The sequence below is a fragment of the Petromyzon marinus genome, chromosome 50 (genome assembly GCF_048934315.1).
Source record: "Petromyzon marinus isolate PM22_M1 ecotype Great Lakes invasive population chromosome 50, UKy_Petmar_22M1.pri1.0, whole genome shotgun sequence".
Classification (NCBI taxonomy): domain Eukaryota; kingdom Metazoa; phylum Chordata; class Hyperoartia; order Petromyzontiformes; family Petromyzontidae; genus Petromyzon; species Petromyzon marinus.
The window spans coordinates 2334071-2354747 of NC_133716.1; the positions used below are offsets into that span (position 1 = coordinate 2334071).

Sequence of the window (20677 nt, forward strand, 5' to 3'; positions counted from 1 at the left end):
GGCAAATCTGTGCATCGGTCTTGAAGTGATCCTGTGGCCAAGCTTGAAGCGATTCGACGGTTTGTTAAGTTTACTTAGACTTGCTACTAAAGGTCAACATTGACCGCGACCATCGATTTGGGTCCGTTGAAGTCTAGGGCACGAGATATATCGGTCAGCGTTGCCTTTGGGACGCGGAGCAAGCCAATCGCCACGAGGCTGGGTACCGCTGTTCGGCAACAGATTGCGAAGCTTCGTGTGTTCAGACGCTCCGACAGACGTTCCGTCTTCCGACCGCTTCGAGATCACGAGAACCGATGTTGACTCGCACCACCATCACCACCACCAGCTCCACCACCACCACCTCCACCACTACCCCCGCAATATTTCCTGATCGGGGTTGCGAATCGCGCGAACGTAAACAATTATTGTATCATTGCGAGAAAAAATAGTAAAAAATATACCGCGTACCACCGGTGTACCGCCAATACGTTCAGGGGTTAAATGCCGTTGTCGAGGTCTGCTGCTGGCCACGGCGAAGAGGGCTTCAGGCGAGAGAGAGAGAGTTCGCGTCCTTCTGCTGTTCGCTCTCCGTTGAAGGAGCGCGTGGACTGCAGTGGTTTGCCATGCGGGTCCACAGTTTGGGCTGCATGGCCGTGGTTTGTTCTCGGTGCGAATGCACGGGTCTCGCGTGGGTCTGTGTCGGTCGTGATGATGGATTCGCGTTGTTTACACCTGCAGCCTGAAGTCCATCATCCGAATGCAGTGGCCTCATCCAAGGCATGGGGCGATTGGAGCAGTCCCCAATATTTTTTTTCAAATCCTGGTGGGGGTGGGGGAGGGGGTGTTGACTCACCCCATCATCCATTCCCGGAGTCGATAAAAAAACTACCACTTTGTGGAGAAGGCACCGGTGCTTGTCCTATGGATAGATTGCCTTGCCCTCCCCATCGCCATAAGAATGTGGAATTTCCACCACCGGCTCTGAGGGTTCTAAAGAGGAGATGATGCTTCAACGCTCGATTGAGCAGCAAATCGCAGAGACGTTCTCCTTTAGGTGCATTGATTTGTTACTTCTCAATGCTCCCTGGAGACCCTGATGATTCATATTTAGAGATAGGGAGCACAGGAAATGCAATAAATGTTTGTTTTTACGATTAATGTGGGATGGGGGGGCAATGCGATTTCGGTTCGACGCCCCCCTTGGAAAGTTTCTCTGCAGGGCATCGGCATGCAAATTATTGCGACATTCAAAAAGTGACACCGCCAAGCAACTCAATTGGGATTATACCCAGCAGCAGTAGCAGCAGCAGAAGCAGCAATGATCTCCCCCTCAAGGCAGACTCACGGCCCACGTGACCAGTGGAGATGGGACTCATCCTGGTCCTAGTGATGACGTGTGATTCCTGGAGATGACGTGTGGTTCTAGAGATGGCGTGTGGTTCCTAGAGATGGCGTGTGGTTCTAGAGATGACGTGTGATTCCTGGAGATGACGTGTGGTTCTAGAGATGGCGTGTGGTTCCTAGAGATGGCGTGTGGTTCTAGAGATGGCGAGTGGTTCTAGAGATGGCGTGTGGTTCCTAGAGATGGCGTGTGGTTCCTAGAGATGGCGTGTGGTTCTAGAGATGGCGTGTGGTTCCTGGAGATGACGTGTGGTCCTAGAGATGGCGTGTGGTTCTAGAGATGACGTGTGGTTCTAGAGATGGCGTGTGGTTCTAGAGATGGCGTGTGGTTCCTAGAGATGGCGTGTGGTCCTGGAGATAGCGTGTGGTTCCTAGAGATGACGTGTGGTTCTAGAGATGGCGTGTGGTTCCTAGAGATGACGTGTGGTTCTAGAGATGGCGTGTGGTTCTAGAGATGACGTGTGGTTCTAGAGATGGCGTGTGGTTCTAGAGATGGCGTGTGGTCCTGGAGATGGCGTGTGGTCCTGGAGATGGCGTGTGGTCCTGGAGATGGCGTGTGATTCCTGGAGATGACGTGTGGTTCTAGAGATGGCGTGTGGTCCTGGAGATGGCGTGTGGTTCTAGAGATGGCGTGTGGTTCTAGAGATGACGTGTGGTTCTAGAGATGACGTGTGGTTCTAGAGATGGCGTGTGGTTCTAGAGATGACGTGTGGTTCTGGAGATGGCGTGTGGTCCTGAAGATGGCGTGTGATTCCTGGAGATGACGTGTGGTTCTAGAGATGGCGTGTGGTCCTGGAGATGGTGTGTGGTTCTGGAGATGGCGTGTGGTCCTGGAGATGGCGTGTGATTCCTGGAGATGGCGTGTGGTTCTAGAGATGGCGTGTGGTCCTGGAGATGGCGTGTGGTTTCTAGAGATGGTGTGTGGTTCTAGAGATGGCGTGTGGTCCTGGAGATGGCGTGTGATTCCTGGAGATGACGTGTGGTTCTAGAGATGGCGTGTGGTTCTAGAGATGGCGTGTGGTTCCTAGAGATGGCGTGTGGTTCTGGAGATGACGTGTGGTTCTTAGAGATGGCGTGTGGTTCCTAGAGATGGCGTGTGGTTCCTAGAGACGGCGTGTGGTTCCTAGAGATGGCGTGTGGTTCCTAGAGACGGCGTGTGGTTCCTAGAGATGGCGTGTGGTTCCTAGAGACGGCGTGTGGTTCCTAGAGATGGCGTGTACGTCGGTCTCTCGCCCGGGACCCCGGGGCGCTGCTGTGTGAAGGAGGGAACGTCGAGATGCACACCAGGCGATGCCTCGTGCGGGAACCAGCGGTGCCTCGTTTCAGCTGGAACAGTTCGATGAACGGGAATTATGTTGGCGCGCCACATCCAGCTCGCCTAATTTTTCTTCCTGTCACAGGGATATCGGACACGGCAATATGGGCGCCGCAATGGCAAGATGTTAACTACCTCGCCTGGTACGCGGGACATCGTGGGTTCTATCCCGACCCTGACGCCTGCTGCTGTATATTTGGAGTTTGCGGTGTCTCTCTCTCTCTCTCCCCGTTGTCGCGTGGATTTTTCTCCGGGTTCTGCGGTTTTCCCCTCCACATTTAGGATCGACATCGTCACGCGTTTAGAGTATTTGGCTGCGATACATTTACTCACGATTATAATAAGCCACTTCGTTGAGCTGTCATTTTTGGCCAGTTCCTTTCTTTAAAAAGAGCTACATTGCTGAGCCTTACATGGTATAATAAAAAAAATTGTTATAAAATAAAATAAAAACATGATAGGTAACGTTTCGGGAAATGACCCTTAATCATAGCACATCAGGCTCCTGGTTACAAGAGTTCTACTTTGTCAGCACGTGTCGTCCACACACGAGCCAGCGCCTCCCGTACACGTTCATGTTTTGTTCACATACTTTTGCACACACACACACGCGCACACGCACACACACGCGCACCTATGTTGGGCTTCTGTTTGCAGTAGCCTACAATGTAACCAGGGCCGGCCTTTACAAGAACAACAACTCCCGTATACCGCACAGCGAGCACCGCGCACACGATGATCACACCACGCGTGTCCAGCACGGCATGGCAAACGGGTAACAAGGTGTCTCCGAGTCTACGACTGTATGGAATGAACGGCGTCATTCCGTGCCTTGGGTGGTTGTCCGTGTGCTGTTGCGTTGATGGTGAAGCAGGGGAGAGATTTCGTCACGTGCACGGCCCGGATCGCCGCGCGTCCCGTGTCGGGGGCTGTACACACACCACTCGTGCCTTCAGCGGAGCGTGACACGAAACAAAGATAAGGACAAGTTGTCCCCCGTGTAGCCTTAGCAGACTGCTGGGGCAAGTGCTGTTAGCGAGCAGGACCTGTGAAGGTTGGCACGGCACACGAGGGGGTGGGTGGCCAGCACCCTGCCCGGTCGCCTTTGTCTCCCCAGTGACGATGTTTACACACCGCACCAGGTACTTATTTGAGGCTGAGTCGACCTAGGGGATGCCCGAGACCGGTGCAGATGATCGTCACCGGTGTTGGCCGTGAGCGGGAGTCGAACCCGGGTGGCCAGGGTCGTAGCGAAGAGCGCTAACCGCTACACTACCGCTCCCCACGCACCCACACACATACACACAGTCACACACTCACACAATAACAAACACATACTAACACACACTCACTCACACCCACACACTCACCCACACACTCACAACCACACACTCACACCCACACACTAACACACCCACACACATCCACACACACTAACACACACCCACACACTAACACACACCCACACGCTAACACACACTCACACACTAACACACACCCACACACATACATAGTCACACACTAACACACACCCGCACACTAACACACACTCACACACTAACACACACACACTAACACACACTAACACACACACTAACATACTTCCACACCCACACTAACACACACTAACACACACTAACACACACACTAACACACACACTAACACACACACTAACACACCCACACTAACACACACTAACACACCTAACACACACACACTAACACACACCCACACACAACAACCGCCATTCGCCACTAAGTGGCGGTGACGTCACCACGACGCTTGTGCCAGGCTATGTGCACCCTGAGGCCACGTGAAGTGTCGAACGCCCGCTGGCAGGAGGTCACGGGGCAGACCCAGGTGCCACGGGTCGACTGACTGAGATGACTGGCTGATGCACCACCTGTGCCCCCTACTGTGCCAACCTGCTGTGCTTTAGCCACCCGGCGCTCCGCTCGCTGTTGTGAGCGTCGCTCCTCCGCCCTCCGTTGTTGTTGGAGGGCGACTGCCTCCAACTGCCCAGTAGCATCCTTCACGAGCCTCCTCCACAGAGGCCGATCTTGACACCGCTGGTACCAGTCATCGGCAAGTCCACTCAGCTCCACGTCCTCCTGTACCACATCACTCCATCTCTTCTCTAGCCCGTGCCGCGCCCGCTTAGCCCCCTCAATCCGGCCAAACAAAAGCTGTTTCGGCATGCGGTGGCTGGGCATGCGGGCTACATGACCCAGCCATCGCAGCCTTGCCTGCCGGAGGAGCTCACCGATGGGACCCTGCCCAGATCTTTCAAGGATTTGTGAGCTCCTCACACAATCCAGTCTGGTTAAACCCAGGATGGATCGTAGGCAGGTCAGCCTAAATGTTTCTAACCGGCGAAGATGTTCCATTAGGGGGGTCCACGTTTCGCAAGCGTAGAGAAGGGAGGGAATGACCGTGGCCGAGAAGACCTGAAGCTTAGTGCGGAGCGACAGACCAGGTAGCTTCCACACAGCGTTACGCAACCGATGAAAAGATATTGCCGCTCGACTGATTCGGAGTGAGACCTCTGCTGTTAAACTGGAGCCAGTCATAAGCACACTGCCCAGATATGGGAAACTCTCCACTCTCTCCACAACTGCCCCATCACCGATTGGGAGTTGTGGGGGTGGAGTGTCCGATGGTACAAAATACCCAGGCAGGTGCTTAGTTTTGGTGGGGCTGATGGTAAGGCCCCACCTCTTAGTGGCACGCTCCAGTCTCAGCAGCAGCGTCTCCAACTCCTCCTCTGACTGAGCAGCTATTACCAAGTCATCAGCATACATAACGTGGTTGAACAATAGGGAGCCATCCCTTGACCGCACCCGGGCATCGATTAGCCTCCCATTATATCTGTACCATATGGAGATTCCCCCGGTACAGCTATTGAAGGCTTCACGAACTACGTGGTCAAAATAGATGTTAAATAATGTGGGAGCCAGAGGACATCCCTGTCGCACCCCAAGGTGTACAGGGAATGGCTCTGACTCCCGGCCACGTAGTTTTACCCGGGCCCGCTCACCATCATGAAGGTCCTTAATGATCGTGAGCAGAGGGTCAGGTACTCCAAAAGCACGAAGAACGACCCAGAGCCCAGGCCTACTGATGGTATCATAGGCCTTGACCAGGTCAATAAAGCAGAGATGTAGGTCTTGTTGGAATTCCCTACACCTCTGCTGTAGCAGACGGACAGAAAATATGGCATCTGTGCAGGACCGCCCTTTCCTGAAACCGCATTGGGGCTCCGCAAGCCTCTCCTCAGCGTGCCTGGCAAGGCGATGCTGAATAATCCTTGCCAGGACCTTTCCCGGCACACTGAGGAGTGAGATGCCCCTGTAGTTGTTACAGTCTGTGCGGTCCCCCTTCTTAAAAAGGGGGACCACCAGGGCATCCTTCCAATCCTGCGGAACCCGTCCAGTGGTCCAGACTGTTGTTATGATGTCATATAGGGCAGTCTGTGCACAAACGCCACCCTCCCTCAGCATTTCGCTTGGGAGATCATCTCTGCCCGCTGCCTTTCCTGGTCTCACACACACACACTAACACACACACACTAACACACACACACACCCACACACTAACACACACACTAACACACACACTAACACACACTAACAACAACAACCGCCATTCGCCACTAAGTGGCGGTGACGTCACCACGACGCTTGTGCCAGGCTATGTGCACCCTGAGGCCACGTGAAGTGTCGAACGCCCGCTGGCTGGAGGTCACGGGGCAGACCCAGGTGCCACGGGTCGACTGACTGAGATGACTGGCTGATGCACCACCTGTGCCCCCTACTGTGCCAACCTGCTGTGCTTTAGCCACCCGGCGCTCCGCTCGCTGTTGTGAGCGTCGCTCCTCCGCCCTCCGTTGTTGTTGGAGGGCGACTGCCTCCAACTGCCCAGTAGCATCCTTCACGAGCCTCCTCCACAGAGGCCGATCTTGACACCGCTGGTACCAGTCATCGGCAAGTCCACTCAGCTCCACGTCCTCCTGTACCACATCACTCCATCTCTTCTCTAGCCCGTGCCGCGCCCGCTTAGCCCCCTCAATCCGGCCAAACAAAAGCTGTTTCGGCATGCGGTGGCTGGGCATGCGGGCTACATGACCCAGCCATCGCAGCCTTGCCTGCCGGAGGAGTTCACCGATGGGACCCTGCCCAGATCTTTCAAGGATTTGTGAGCTCCTCACACAATCCAGTCTGGTTAAACCCAGGATGGATCGTAGGCAGGTCAGCCTAAATGTTTCTAACCGGCGAAGATGTTCCATTAGGGGGGTCCACGTTTTGCAAGCGTAGAGAAGGGAGGGAATGACCGTGGCCGAGAAGACCTGAAGCTTAGTGCGGAGCGACAGACCAGGTAGCTTCCACACAGCGTTACGCAGCCGATGAAAAGATATTGCCGCTCGACTGATTCGGAGTGAGACCTCTGCTGTTAAACTGGAGCCAGTCATAAGCACACTGCCCAGGTATGGGAAACTCTCCACTCTCTCCACAACTGCCCCATCACCGATTGGGAGTTGTGGGGGTGGAGTGTCTGATGGTACAAAATACCCAGGCAGGTGCTTAGTTTTGGTGGGGCTGATGGTAAGGCCCCACCTCTTAGTGGCACGCTCCAGTCTCAGCAGCAGCGTCTCCAACTCCTCCTCTGACTGAGCAGCTATTACCAAGTCATCAGCATACATAACGTGGTTGAGCAATAGGGAGCCATCCCTTGACCGCACCCGGGCATCGATTAGCCTCCCATTATATCTGTACCATATGGAGATTCCCCCGGTACAGCTATTGAAGGCTTCACGAACTACGTGGTCAAAATAGATGTTAAATAATGTGGGAGCCAGAGGACATCCCTGTCGCACCCCAAGGTGTACAGGGAATGGCTCTGACTCCCGGCCACGTAGTTTTACCCGGGCCCGCTCACCATCATGAAGGTCCTTAATGATCGTGAGCAGAGGGTCAGGTACTCCAAAAGCACGAAGAACGACCCAGAGCCCAGGCCTACTGATGGTATCATAGGCCTTGACCAGGTCAATAAAGCAGAGATGTAGGTCTTGTTGGAATTCCCTACACCTCTGCTGTAGCAGACGGACAGAAAATATGGCATCTGTGCAGGACCGCCCTTTCCTGAAACCGCATTGGGGCTCCGCAAGCCTCTCCTCAGCGTGCCTGGCAAGGCGATGCTGAATAATCCTTGCCAGGACCTTTCCCGGCACACTGAGGAGTGAGATGCCCCTGTAGTTGTTACAGTCTGTGCGGTCCCCCTTCTTAAAAAGGGGGACCACCAGGGCATCCTTCCAATCCTGCGGAACCCGTCCAGTGGTCCAGACTGTTGTTATGATGTCATATAGGGCAGTCTGTGCACAAACGCCACCCTCCCTCAGCATTTCGCTTGGGAGATCATCTCTGCCCGCTGCCTTTCCTGGTCTCAGACTCCGGATCGCCTTCAATACTTCCTCAGCAGATGGCACCTCAGCCAGCCACTCACAGGGGGTGACTTCATCCAATATTTGAGGCACCGCAGCCTCAGCAGGGTCATCCTCACTTTGTGCCACGATGTTTTCCTGGCTGTGGGATTTTCCCTCCCCCAGGACCTCACAGAAATGCTCAGCAAATCTGCGAACCTGTTCCTGGGGGTCGGAAATTGGATCACCGTTTTTTCCCCTAATGATGGTAATAGGTGTGGCGCTGCAGGTTACTTTTTTGATGGAGTTAAATAGCGATTTGTGATCACGGGCCACTGAGGCAGACTCCATCTCCTCAGCAACCCGCGACCACCACCCATCCTTGCAGCGCCTCACGGCTCTCCGAACCTCCGAGCGAAGGCTGCGGTAAGCCTCCTCATTCTCTGACGTGGGATTCTGTAGCCGATGACAGTGGGCCTGTCGCTTTTTCTCAACCATCCTGAACAACTCCTCTGTCATCCAGGGTGTCTGGGGAGGTCTGGACCGCGTACCCAAAGCAGCCATTGCAGCTGCATGAGTCACAGTCCTAAACCTCGCCCATTTACCCTCGACATCAGGAGGAGTCGGGGACGATGCCAATCCCAGCCGCAAGCGATGATGAAATTCTCGCTTGCAACTTTCATCAGATAACTGAGACCAGGCCACTTTAGGTTGGAATGGGGTCCTGGGTGTACACCCACCACCGGAGTGGAAGAATGGCAGGCGCATCTTACAGATGACTAGTCGATGGTCAGAGGGCAGATCAGCTCCACGGTAGGTCCTGGTGTCAAGGACATGGGCTCGCATTCGCTGGTCCGTCACTATGTAGTCCAGCAGATGTTCTTGCTTGGACCCGGCATGCATCCATGATGTTGTGTGGATGCGCCGATGCCGGAACAGCGTGTTGGTAATTACAAGCCCATGGGCTGCACAAAAATCTAGCAGCCTCCTACCATTGTTATTGAGCTGATCTGGCCCATGCCCTGCAATCACTCCAGACCAGGTGCCAGTATCATGACCAACTCGGGCATTGAAGTCACCCAACATGATGACTCTATCCCGAGGGGCCACTTTAGCCAGCACCTGTGACAGGAGGTCATAGAAGGCATCTGACTCATCGGCTTTGCCTGCATCCCTCCACGGATGTTCATCTTCGGTGGGGGCATAAGTAACCACGACCACCATTCCTCGCCTCCGGTTGATGGGAAGGCGAGCCCAAAGTAGCCTGGGGCTTACAGCTTCCCACACCTCACCGCCACGCTCCCACGCCCCCTTCATTCTTTTGTTCAAAAGAAGACCCACACCCTGTTGTTTGGCAGTCTGCTGCCCCGAGTAGAGGACTGTCCACCCCTCATGGTGGCAGGAGCCAGAACCGGTCCACCGGACCTCCTGAATGCCGCATAGATCCAGGCGGTACCGGTCCAGCTCCCGACAGAGGAGTGGCAGCCTCTCCTCTGCAGTGAGCGTTCGAACATTCCACGTGGCCACCCGTAGTGGCTTTTCGTTGTTTCTGGAGTAGCCCCGAGGGTAGGTATTCAATCTCCTGGCTCCGCCAATTGGGGTTTGGCCAGGAGACGTCATAGACGCCTGGCCCCCCGGGGCCTCCGGCACAAGCTTAGTTGTTACATATTTCACTTTAATTCGTGGTTTTGTGGTAATTAATTGAAGGTGGAGGGGTTACCAGCCCCTCGCACCCGTCCAGAGCCCCCGTTTAGCCCCTGTGGTGGACACATATGCCATGAGGGGAGGAGCCAATCAAAATTGGAACTCCCCCCACAGCACTGTCCACGACAGAGTTGCCCGTCCGGCACCGCGAGGAGGTAGGGGGTTGTTTTGCCGGACACACACACTAACACACACTAACACACACACACACTAACACACACCCACTAACACACACACTAACACACACACACACTAACACACACACACTAACACACACCCACACACTAACACACATACTAACACACACCCACACAACAACCGCCATTCGCCACTAAGTGGCGGTGACGTCACCACGACGCTTGTGCCAGGCTATGTGCACCCTGAGGCCACGTGAAGTGTCGAACGCCCGCTGGCAGGAGGTCACGGGGCAGACCCAGGTGCCACGGGTCGACTGACTGAGATGACTGGCTGATGCACCACCTGTGCCCCCTACTGTGCCAATCTGCTGTGCTTTAGCCACCCGGCGCTCCGCTCGTTGTTCTGAGCGTCGCTCCTCCGCCCTCCGTTGTTGTTGGCGGGCGACTGCCTCCAACTGCCCAGTAGCGTCCTTCACGAGCCTCCTCCACAGAGGCCGATCTTGACACCGCTGGTACCAGTCATCGGCAAGTCCATTCAGCTCCACGTCCTCCTGTACCACATCACTCCATCTTTTCTCTAGCCCGTGCCGCGCCCGCTTAGCCCCCTCAATCCGGCTGAACAAAAGCTGTTTCGGCATGCGGTGGCTGGGCATGCGGGCTACATGACCAAGCCATCGCAGCCTTGCCCGCCAGAGGAGCTCACCGATGGGACCTTGCCCAGATCTTTCAAGGATTTGTGAGCTCCTCACACAATCCAGCCTGGTTAAACCCAGGATGGATCGTAGGCAGGCCAGCCTAAATGTTTCTAACCGGCGAAGATGTTCTATTAGGGGGGTCCACGTTTCGCAAGCGTAGAGAAGGGAGGGAATGACCGTGGCCGAGAAGACCTGAAGCTTAGTGCGAAGCGACAGACCAGGTAGCTTCCACACAGCGTTACGCAACCGATGAAAAGATATTGCCACTCGACTGATTCGGAGTGAGACCTCTGCTGTTAAACTGGAGCCGGTCATGAGCACACTGCCCAGGTATGGGAAACTCTCCACTCTCTCCACAACTGCCCCATCACCGATTGGGAGTTGTGGGGGTGGAGTGTCTGATGGTACAAAATACCCAGGCAGGTGCTTAGTTTTGGTGGGGCTGATGGTAAGGCCCCACCTCACACTAACACACACAACAACAACAACAACAACCGCCATTCGCCACTAAGTGGCGGTGACGTCACCACGACGCTTGTGCCAGGCTATGTGCACCCTGAGGCCACGTGAAGTGTCGAACGCCCGCTGGCAGGAGGTCACGGGGCAGACCCAGGTGCCACGGGTCGACTGACTGAGATGACTGGCTGATGCACCACCTGTGCCCCCTACTGTGCCAACCTGCTGTGCTTTAGCCACCCGGCGCTCCGCTCGCTGTTGTGAGCGTCGCTCCTCCGCCCTCCGTTGTTGTTGGAGGGCGACTGCCTCCAACTGCCCAGTAGCATCCTTCACGAGCCTCCTCCACAGAGGCCGATCTTGACACCGCTGGTACCAGTCATCGGCAAGTCCACTCAGCTCCACGTCCTCCTGTACCACATCACTCCATCTCTTCTCTAGCCCGTGCCGCGCCCGCTTAGCCCCCTCAATCCGGCCAAACAAAAGCTGTTTCGGCATGCGGTGGCTGGGCATGCGGGCTACATGACCCAGCCATCGCAGCCTTGCCTGCCGGAGGAGCTCACCGATGGGACCCTGCCCAGATCTTTCAAGGATTTGTGAGCTCCTCACACAATCCAGTCTGGTTAAACCCAGGATAGATCGTAGGCAGGCCAGCCTAAATGTTTCTAACCGGCGAAGATGTTCCATTAGGGGGGTCCACGTTTCGCAAGCGTAGAGAAGGGAGGGAATGACCGTGGCCGAGAAGACCTGAAGCTTAGTGCGGAGCGACAGACCAGGTAGCTTCCACACAGCGTTACGCAACCGATGAAAAGATATTGCCGCTCGACTGATTCGGAGTGAGACCTCTGCTGTTAAACTGGAGCCAGTCATAAGCACACTGCCCAGGTATGGGAAACTCTCCACTCTCTCCACAACTGCCCCATCACCGATTGGGAGTTGTGGGGGTGGAGTGTCCGATGGTACAAAATACACACACACTAACACACACACACACTAACACACACACACTAACACACACACTAACACACACACACTAACACACACTCAAAACCGCTCTTCACTCCAGCCCGGGGCTGAGGTGCGTGGCAGCTGTAACAGCACGCGGGCGCCTCTCCACATTTGCTCAACTTGCTTTGACCCGAGCAGCGTGGACAGTGGTCATGCAGCTTTGCGAGGAGCTGTCGATGCTTTGTTTTTCCCAATGCACGAGGTGCTTCCTCTACACCTTTCTCTGCGTGCATTTTGCTTTTACCACCGTGGAGTGTTCCAGCCTGCGCTGGTTTTCCTGCCACGCCGAGTTACTCCCGTCAATTTTGGATGTCAAACACCTCGCAAGAATGCGCGAACGGCACACAGCGTCTGTGCCTATCCAAAAACAACCCGTCAGCAATTCCTGCAGAAACTGCTTTGTTAGTCATCTTGTCTCATACCTGTCAACCCCTTATCAGTGCCCTACCTTATTACTACAGACCAATTCAGACCTTACTGGTCACCCCCGTGCCCCTTATAAATCTCAACGTTCATCTTATCAAAGTCCCATCACAAGGGAGAAACACAAATAGGCAAAAGCAATAGTGACCGTTTTGAAACAGCTGCACGCCGCATGAACCCGACGACTCAATTCCCCTGCACAAGAATACGGAGCAGAACGCATGGGTCGGCAGCTTTGTTGTCTGCAGTCACCATCAATATAAAGTTGAGCAAATGTGGTCACAGGTGAGCCACAGATGGGACAACTGTGGACCGGCTTCATCCACATTTTAGGACTCATCGGCACACCACGGTGACCGGTGCTCAGTGACGAGGAGGTTCTCATCTGGAAGCCCGCCGGATGTGGAGTCCACTCACTAAAACTCCACGCACTGTCGGGGCTCATCAGCACGGCCGGCAACGCGTTTATGAATTCCACTTTTAACTCTCCTCGCACCCCCACCCTCTCTCCGCTTCTCTCTCCCAGCATCATCCTCCGTTTCTCCCACCACCCTCGCCGCCTCAAAATGTCTTCAGATCTTCTCCAACTCGGCTCTTCTCTCGCTTTTCCTTGGGAACGAATTCGGACTCGGGCAGGCACTGTGTTAGCGCCGTCGCTGCTCCTTGTCGTCTTAAAATGTCACCTCTTTTTAAAAACTTTACAACTGCCCCCCTCCCATCCACCCCCCTCCCTTCCAGTCTCCCAATTGAACGGTAAAAAGCTGCCGAGATATGTCGGCCCACCATCACCACCATCACCATCGTCATCAACAGCAGCAGCAAGCGAGTAGCGGCTGAGCCTGCTGCTGCTGCTGCTGGAAACGACGTCTTTTGTTAGCGGGGGTTCTTTTTCCCTTTGTCGCAGCCTCGCCTGGTAAACAAAAAGGTGTTTGTAGAAACTGTTTGTACAGGTGGAGCTCGAGGCAGGTAGCCCTGCTAAGTAGAGTCGGCACGCACGCGCGCGAACAACACGTGCACACAAAGACAAATATTCCCACCCCCGCCGTGTAGCCTTAACAGACTTTTGGGGAAAGTGCTGTTAACGACACACAAAGACACACTCACACACCCACCCACGCACACACACCCACGCACACACACCCACGTACACACACCCACAAAGATCCCACCCCCCGTATAGCCCTATCAGACTGTTGGGGCAAGTGCTGTTAGCGAGCAGCACTTATAAAGGCCGGAATGTCACACGAGAGGGGGTGGGTGGCCAGCACCACGCCCGGCCGCCTTCGTCTCCCCAGTGGCGATGTTTACTACACACCGCACCAGATACTCATTTGGGGCTGAATCAACCTTTGGGGAGACCCACGATCTGTTCGGATAATATTCACCGGTGTTGGCCGTGAGCGGGAATCGAACTCGGGTCGCCAGGTTCGTGGCGCGGGGCGCGCTGCCCGCTCCACCGCCGCTGCCCGCGACACCGCCGATCCACTGTCGCTCCACCGCTCCACCGCCGCTCCACGCTGCCGCCAAAGCTCTCTCCTGACCCAGACTCGTTCGAGCCGCCGGGTTCTCCCCCTCCTCGTCACCGCGGGACAAACAGCACAGCCAACAGCCAACAGCCAATTCACCCCCCACCGACCACCCCCCCTCCCCCCAATGAGCGTCGACGTTATAGGTGCTAGCCTCCCGTTCACAGCCCCCGCAGAGTCGGCGGTGGAAATTCCACATTGTCGTGACGGGGGCGAGTCCATCCGTGTGACAACGACGTTATTTTGTGATGCTGCTGCAGCTGCTGCGTTAGCTGTGGTGCACTTGTGGACTGTGACCGTGTGTCCTGGTGAACTGTGACCCCTGGTGGACCGTGACCTCTGGTGGACCGTGTTCCCTGGTGAACTGTGACCCCTGGTGGACCGTGACCCCTATTGGACCGTGACCTCTGGTGGACCGTGAACCCTGGTGGACCGTGTTCCCTGATGGACCGTGACCTCTGGTAGACCGTGTCCTCTGGTGGACTGTGACCCCTGGTGGACCGTGACCTCTGGTGGACCGTGACCCCTGGTGGACCGTGTCCCCTGATGGACCGTGACCCCTGGTGGACCGTGACCCCTGGTGGACCGTGACCCCTGGTAGACCGTGAACCCTGATGGACCGTGACCTCTGGTAGACCGTGACCCCTGGTGGACCGTGACCTCTGGTAGACCGTGACCCCTGGTGGACCGTGAGCCCTGCCCGCTGCCACTGGCAGTGCGGTCCGCCTCTCCGTGGCGTCAGTGTCAGTGAGGTTGGTCGCTCCTCTCTGTGGGTTTAAACTGTCCAAGGCGGGCCCCGCAGCTCGTTACTGCGCTTGGATCAAAAGCCAAATATTTGCAAAGCCGTGAAACTTCACAGGGTCCGGCGGTTTGATTGCGCTTGGGCTGCACAGGTCCGCGTGCCGTTGTGTTCATAGTGCCACCTCCTGCAGAGTCTGTTAAGCCAAATAAATAGTTGACTTTTGCCCTTTACAATAGCGGAGCAGAGTTCTATTTTGGTAACAGCATCAAAACATTGTGTCGCTCATTTTTTGCCAACTTATTCCGTGAGTGCAAAGCCTGCGATGAAGATTCTGCGTTCGGGGACCGCTGTGTCTTTTGAATCCGGGAGTCCGGCTGTGCTGGTTCACAGCTTGAGATCGCTTTTATTATTACGCCTTTTTCCACTGCACATCCGAGCCGTGCCGGGGCCTTGTCGAGCGGTTTCCGCTCGCGTCACACGCGGAGTGGACGAGCGGCGACGCGCGTCGGTGATACGCGGTGACAGCCTGATGGTGCTGGTTGTTGTAATTACCGGTGAAACGTCACGGTACTTGAATTGTAAATGTTGTTGTTGGTTCACTCTTCAACACACTGGTTTGCTGAACTAATAACGAATGGGCATGTTTTGCTGCATTACAAACCTTACTAATAGGCTGTGTCGGGTGGTGGCAGGTTTAATGACACGTTTATGTTTACGCGATCTAACCGAAAACAACCCTCTTATGGATGCTACCATGTTTTACGCTTCCCCTGAGCTATACTAATCGTTTTCTCCACCCGGGTTAAGTCTATCAGACACTGGCTGATTCATCTCATCCACCCGCTCAACTCACTGACACACTGACTCAATCACTCAGTCACTCACCCACCCACAAACCCAACCACTCACTCAGTCACTCACTGACCCACTCATCAACCGACAAACCCAACCACTCACTCACCCACTCACCCATCCACAAACCCAACCACTCACCCACCCACAAACCCAACCACTCACTCAGTCACTCACCCACTCACCCACTCACAAACCCAACCACCCACTCACCCACTCACAAACCCAACCACTCACCCACTCAGTCAGTCACTCACCCACTCACCCACCCACAAACCCAACCACTCACTCACCCACCCACAAACCCAACCACCCACTCACCCACCCACAAACCCAACCACTCATCCACTCAGTCAGTCACTCACCCACTCACCCACCCACAAACCCAACCACCCACCCACAAACCCAACCACTCACTCACCCACCCACAAACCCAACCACTCACTCACCCACCCACAAACCCAACCACTCACTCACCCACTCACAAACCCACTCACCCACCCACAAACCCAACCACCCACTCACCCAACCACACCGCGGGTCACGACACTTTCTGTTTTTTTTTCCCTCGCGCTGCCACTCCACTCTGGAATTCCCTCCTCCCACCCACCGCTCCTCCTTTGTCCCAAGCCCGAGCAGCGACGAACCTCGCTCAATTCACCAATGGGTACTGCGCCCCGCACACCCTCAATCTGAACCGCAACGTCGACGGTCGCCCGCTCGTGGCTGGCCCCCGCTGAGCCCTCCGCGCCCAGCGGCCGTGTCGTGAAACTGGAGGCGAACGGCCCCCGGGCTGGCTCGACGCTCGCGTTACAGCGCCGAGAAGCGGTGGCGAAATTCGCGCCGAGGTGACGCGTGGAGAGTTCACTCGAGTGGGGGCGCAGGCCCGGACTTGCCGGCCGATGGAGTGCCCCTTGCGTGTGTGTGTGTGCGTGTGTGTTCGTGTGTGTGTGTGCGTGCGTGTGTGTGTGTGTGTGCGCGTGTGTGCGCGTGTGTATGCGTGTGTGTGTGTTCGTGTGTGTTCGCGCGCGTGTGTGTGTGTGCGTGTGTGTGTGTTCGTGAGTGTTCGCGCGCGTGTGTGTGGAGGGTGCAGCGGTGGTGTAGTGGTCAGCGCTACGCTACCGCTACGAACCAGGTGACCCCGGTTCGATTGCCGTTCACGGCCAACGCCGGTGACGATTATCCGAACCGGTCCTGGGCCTCCGCTAGGTCGACTCAGCCTCAAACGAGTACCTGGTGCGGTGTGTGAACATTGCCACTGGGGAGACAAAGGCGGCCGGGCGTGGTGCTGGCCTTCACAGGTCCTTGCCCCAACAGTCTGTTAATAGGCGAAATGGTGGTGGGGGGGGGGTGTCTTTGTCCGGGAGAGGCTTGCACGGCAAATCGCCCCCCAATGACACGACACTTTCGTGCTAATCGGAGGTGGTGCGAGGCAAGGGCATCAAGCGAGACGCAGCTAAACCGTGATGTGCGTGATGTGGGGGGTGGTGGGTACGATTTGGAGGCGGTGGTACGGAGCGGCCGGTCGTGTGACTGACTGTGCGCCGTTGGGTGTGTTCCTACATCTCGAACCCGTCGTCACAGATGAATAGTGCGGGGCCCGAAAGCCACAAGTCCAAACAACACGCATACACACGCGTGTACGATACAAACAAAAAAAACAGCACACAGCCTCTGCGCTTTGTGCCAAAGGCTGCCGTGCAGTCAAGGCCCCGTCCACTCGACATTGATGCTGATGGTGGCCTCAAGGTGAGACGAGCACGAGGCGCGTTCTCTTTCCCCAGGCTGGCCAGCAACGCGACCTTCGTGCTGGGCACCGTGGCGGAGGGCGCCCGCGGCTCCGAGCTGGTGCTGCGCGTGGCGCGCGAGTGCGACGCGCAGCGGCGACTTCGTGGCGACGGTGAAGGCGGTGGCCTCCTGCAGCAGCTGAGCGCCATGCTCGGCTGGCAGCACCAGCACGACGCCGTCACCAATGCTGCCGGCACCCTCGGCACCCTGGTGGGTGCGGTGGCTAGGAGGTGTTAACGCCCTCGCCTGATGTAAAGGGTGGCATGGATTCGATGCCGACCCCGACGCCTGCTGTGTTTTTGGAGTCTGCGTGTCTCTCTCTCTCTCTCCGTGGATTTTTCTCCGTGTTCTCCGGTTTTCCCCTCTACATTCAGAATCAACGTCACGCGTCCAGAGTATTTGAACTTTCATTTGTGGCCAGGTCGCTTCTGAAAAACAGCTACATAGCTCAGTGCGCCTTACCTGGTTAGGCGCACACTGTGATACTCCACAATTCACCTGCCTCTGACTACGGGGCCAAGCAGGGCCAGGGGCGGGGTTCACGAAGCGTGACGTCGGTCGGTACGCGGTGAGGAAGCAGCTTCACCACGCGCCGCCTGCACGCGACGCCACTCGCTCATCGCGTGCGACGTCGGCGAGAGTGGAATACCAACCTGGCCCCGGGCCGGCTCGTAGGTGTCGGTGGCGACTGTCGTCGTTGTTGTTGTCGTCGTCGTCGTTGTCGTCGTTGTTGTTTAGGCCGAGAGCGCGGCGGGGAGGGAGTGGCTGCTGTCCGAGGGCTGCGCCGACGCGGTCATCGAGCAGGTGACGGCGCTGCTGGGCGGCCAGGCCGGCTGGGCGGCGAGCAACGCGGCGCTGGTGCTGGCGCGCATCTCCATCAGCGAGGCCGGGTGCCGGCGGCTGCTCGCTCACCGCGACGCCGCCGCCACCCTCCAGCGGCTCGTCCAGTCCCTCAGCGTGGACAGCACAGGTCACGTGACCCGCGGCGCCTACGCGGCCACCACCGTGACCACCGGCACCGCCGCCGGCACGCCACGTCGATGCCTGCTGCATGCGTGCACGCGTGTGTACATGTGTGCGCACGCGTGTGTACATGTGTGTGCACGCGTGTGTACATGTGTGTGCACGCGTGTGTACATGTGTGCGCACGCGTGTGTACATGTGTGTGCACGCGTGTGCACACGTGTGCGCACGTGCATCGTGTTATGAGACGGAGGCTCCATCTGGAACTGTCACAGAGCAGCGCAGTCCTTCGTCCCACGGAAGCGAATGTCACAGAGCTACCTCTGAGATCAGCTTCTTGAAGTCACACTCTGGTCCCTTCTTGAAGTCACACTCTGGTCCCTTCTTGAAGTCAAACTCTGGTCCCTTCTTGAAGTCACACTCTGGTCCCTTCTTGAAGTCACACTCTGGTCCCTTCTTGAAGTCACACTCTGGTCCCTTCTTGAAGTCACACTCTGGTCCCTTCTTGAAGTCACACTCTGGTCCCTTCTTGAAGTCACACTCTGGTCCCTTCTTGAAGTCACACTCTGGTCCCTTCTTGAAGTCACACTCTGGTCCCTTCTTGAAGTCACACTCTGGTCCCTTCTTGAAGTCACACTCTGGTCCCTTCATGAAGTCACACTCTGGTCCCTTCTTGAAGTCACACTCTGGTCCCTTCTTGAAGTCACACTATGGTCCCTTCTTGAAGTCACACTCTGGTCCCTTCTTGAAGTCACACTCTGGTCCCACACACAGTGGAGGGGGCAGCACTTTCTCACTTGCGCTGCGTACGGGAGAGAAAGGTTTGTCCCTTGACAGCCAAATCGGTGTTTGTCGATCCTCAGAGCAGCAATTTTGAACAGCACCAAATTGTAAACGTCATGGGGGATTCTTTGTGCAGCGATTGTGATGGGCATATTGTCAACTTTCTTTGAGTTGGTGGCCTCGACAAGGCGGAGAGTCTTGTGCATGCAATGTGGTGGTCACTTGGCACGCATGCAAGGCATTATGGGAAGTCGTGCCTTCCTGCCGTCTGTGAGCAGCAGCAGCAGCACACCCTTGCACGTGTTTCGCGATCGTGCTTGGACCTGAAAATCCACTGCACTTGAGAACCCAGTTTAACCGCAGTGGTGGTGTCGCCAAAACCCGGATTGGAACCAAGCATCTCGGCGATGCCGCTCGACACCCCGGCACGCTAACAGCACTTGCCCCAACATCCTGTTAAGGCTACACGGGGGACCTCTGTTGTGCGTGCGTGCGTGCGAGCGCAGGCTGCGGGATGAACGCCGCGTTTGCCCTGGGCCGACTTTGTGACCTGCCCGCCGGCCGAGACCGCCTCCTGGGTCTGGGTCAGGCCGACAGCATGGTACATGTGACTAACACGTGACTGACATGTGACTGGTGTACGTTTGTGTGTGTGCGTGTGACGTTGTTGGTTGGAGTGTCGACTGACGCGAGCACACGCAGGCGTGTTTGACAACTGCGGCAGTGCGTCGGTGAGCGCTACGAACCTGGCCACCCGAGTTCCATTCCCGCTCACGGCCAACAGCAGTGACGATTGTCTGAACCGGTGATGGGTCTCCCCTAGGTCGACTCAACTTCAAATGAGTGCCTGGTGCGGTGTGCAAACACCGCCACTAGGGAGACAAAGGCGGCAGGGCGTGGTGCTGGCCACCCACCCCCTTCATGTGCCGTGCCGGCCTTCATAGGTGCTACTCGCTAGCAGCACTTGCCCCAACAGTCTGTTAAGGCTATACGGGGGTTTTTGTCTTTGTTGCACTGTGTATGAGCGCCTGCCCACACGGAGTGTGTTCAGTAGCCACCTGTTTGCTATTAGCTGCCCGTGTTATTATGACTTTCAGCATCAGCTGTTATGTTGTCAGGGCTGGGTGTGTTTTATATTTTGCTGCACAAGCCTTGTGAATATAATTGTACCAAGAATCACAAAACACACTAAGTTCAGCAATAAAAACACGTGTTTCTCCGTGTGTGTGTGTGTGTGTGTCAGCGTGACCCACGCGCAACTGAAACCGTGTCTCTTTAAACAATTCCTGCCGGTCGTATTGTTTTAAAACGCTTCCGACACGATTCGAAATCGCGCCCCAGCTTTTACCGACCGTGTGTTTATTTTATACCGCAAATGGATTTATTGTCGGGTCAGATGCGTGAGCGCCGTACGCTCTCTTCCACCCGGCACGTCCCGTCAATAAAGTCTCCGCGTGAACGAGCGTGTGCCAGCGTACGACTGTTTCA

The 20677-nt window shown here is 56.0% G+C and overlaps 1 protein-coding gene across 1 annotated transcript in view; it reads left to right on the forward strand.

Annotated features, from left to right (window-relative positions):
- Positions 1-20677, forward strand: part of LOC116953245 (uncharacterized) — a 43835-nt gene that overhangs the window by 1126 nt on the left and 22032 nt on the right. The window contains exons 2-4 of the mRNA XM_032973242.2: positions 17365-17653; positions 18182-18413; positions 19696-19790. Coding sequence (XP_032829133.2) covers positions 17365-17653; positions 18182-18413; positions 19696-19790 — 616 coding nt within the window. The remainder of the gene's footprint in view (positions 1-17364; positions 17654-18181; positions 18414-19695; positions 19791-20677) is intronic.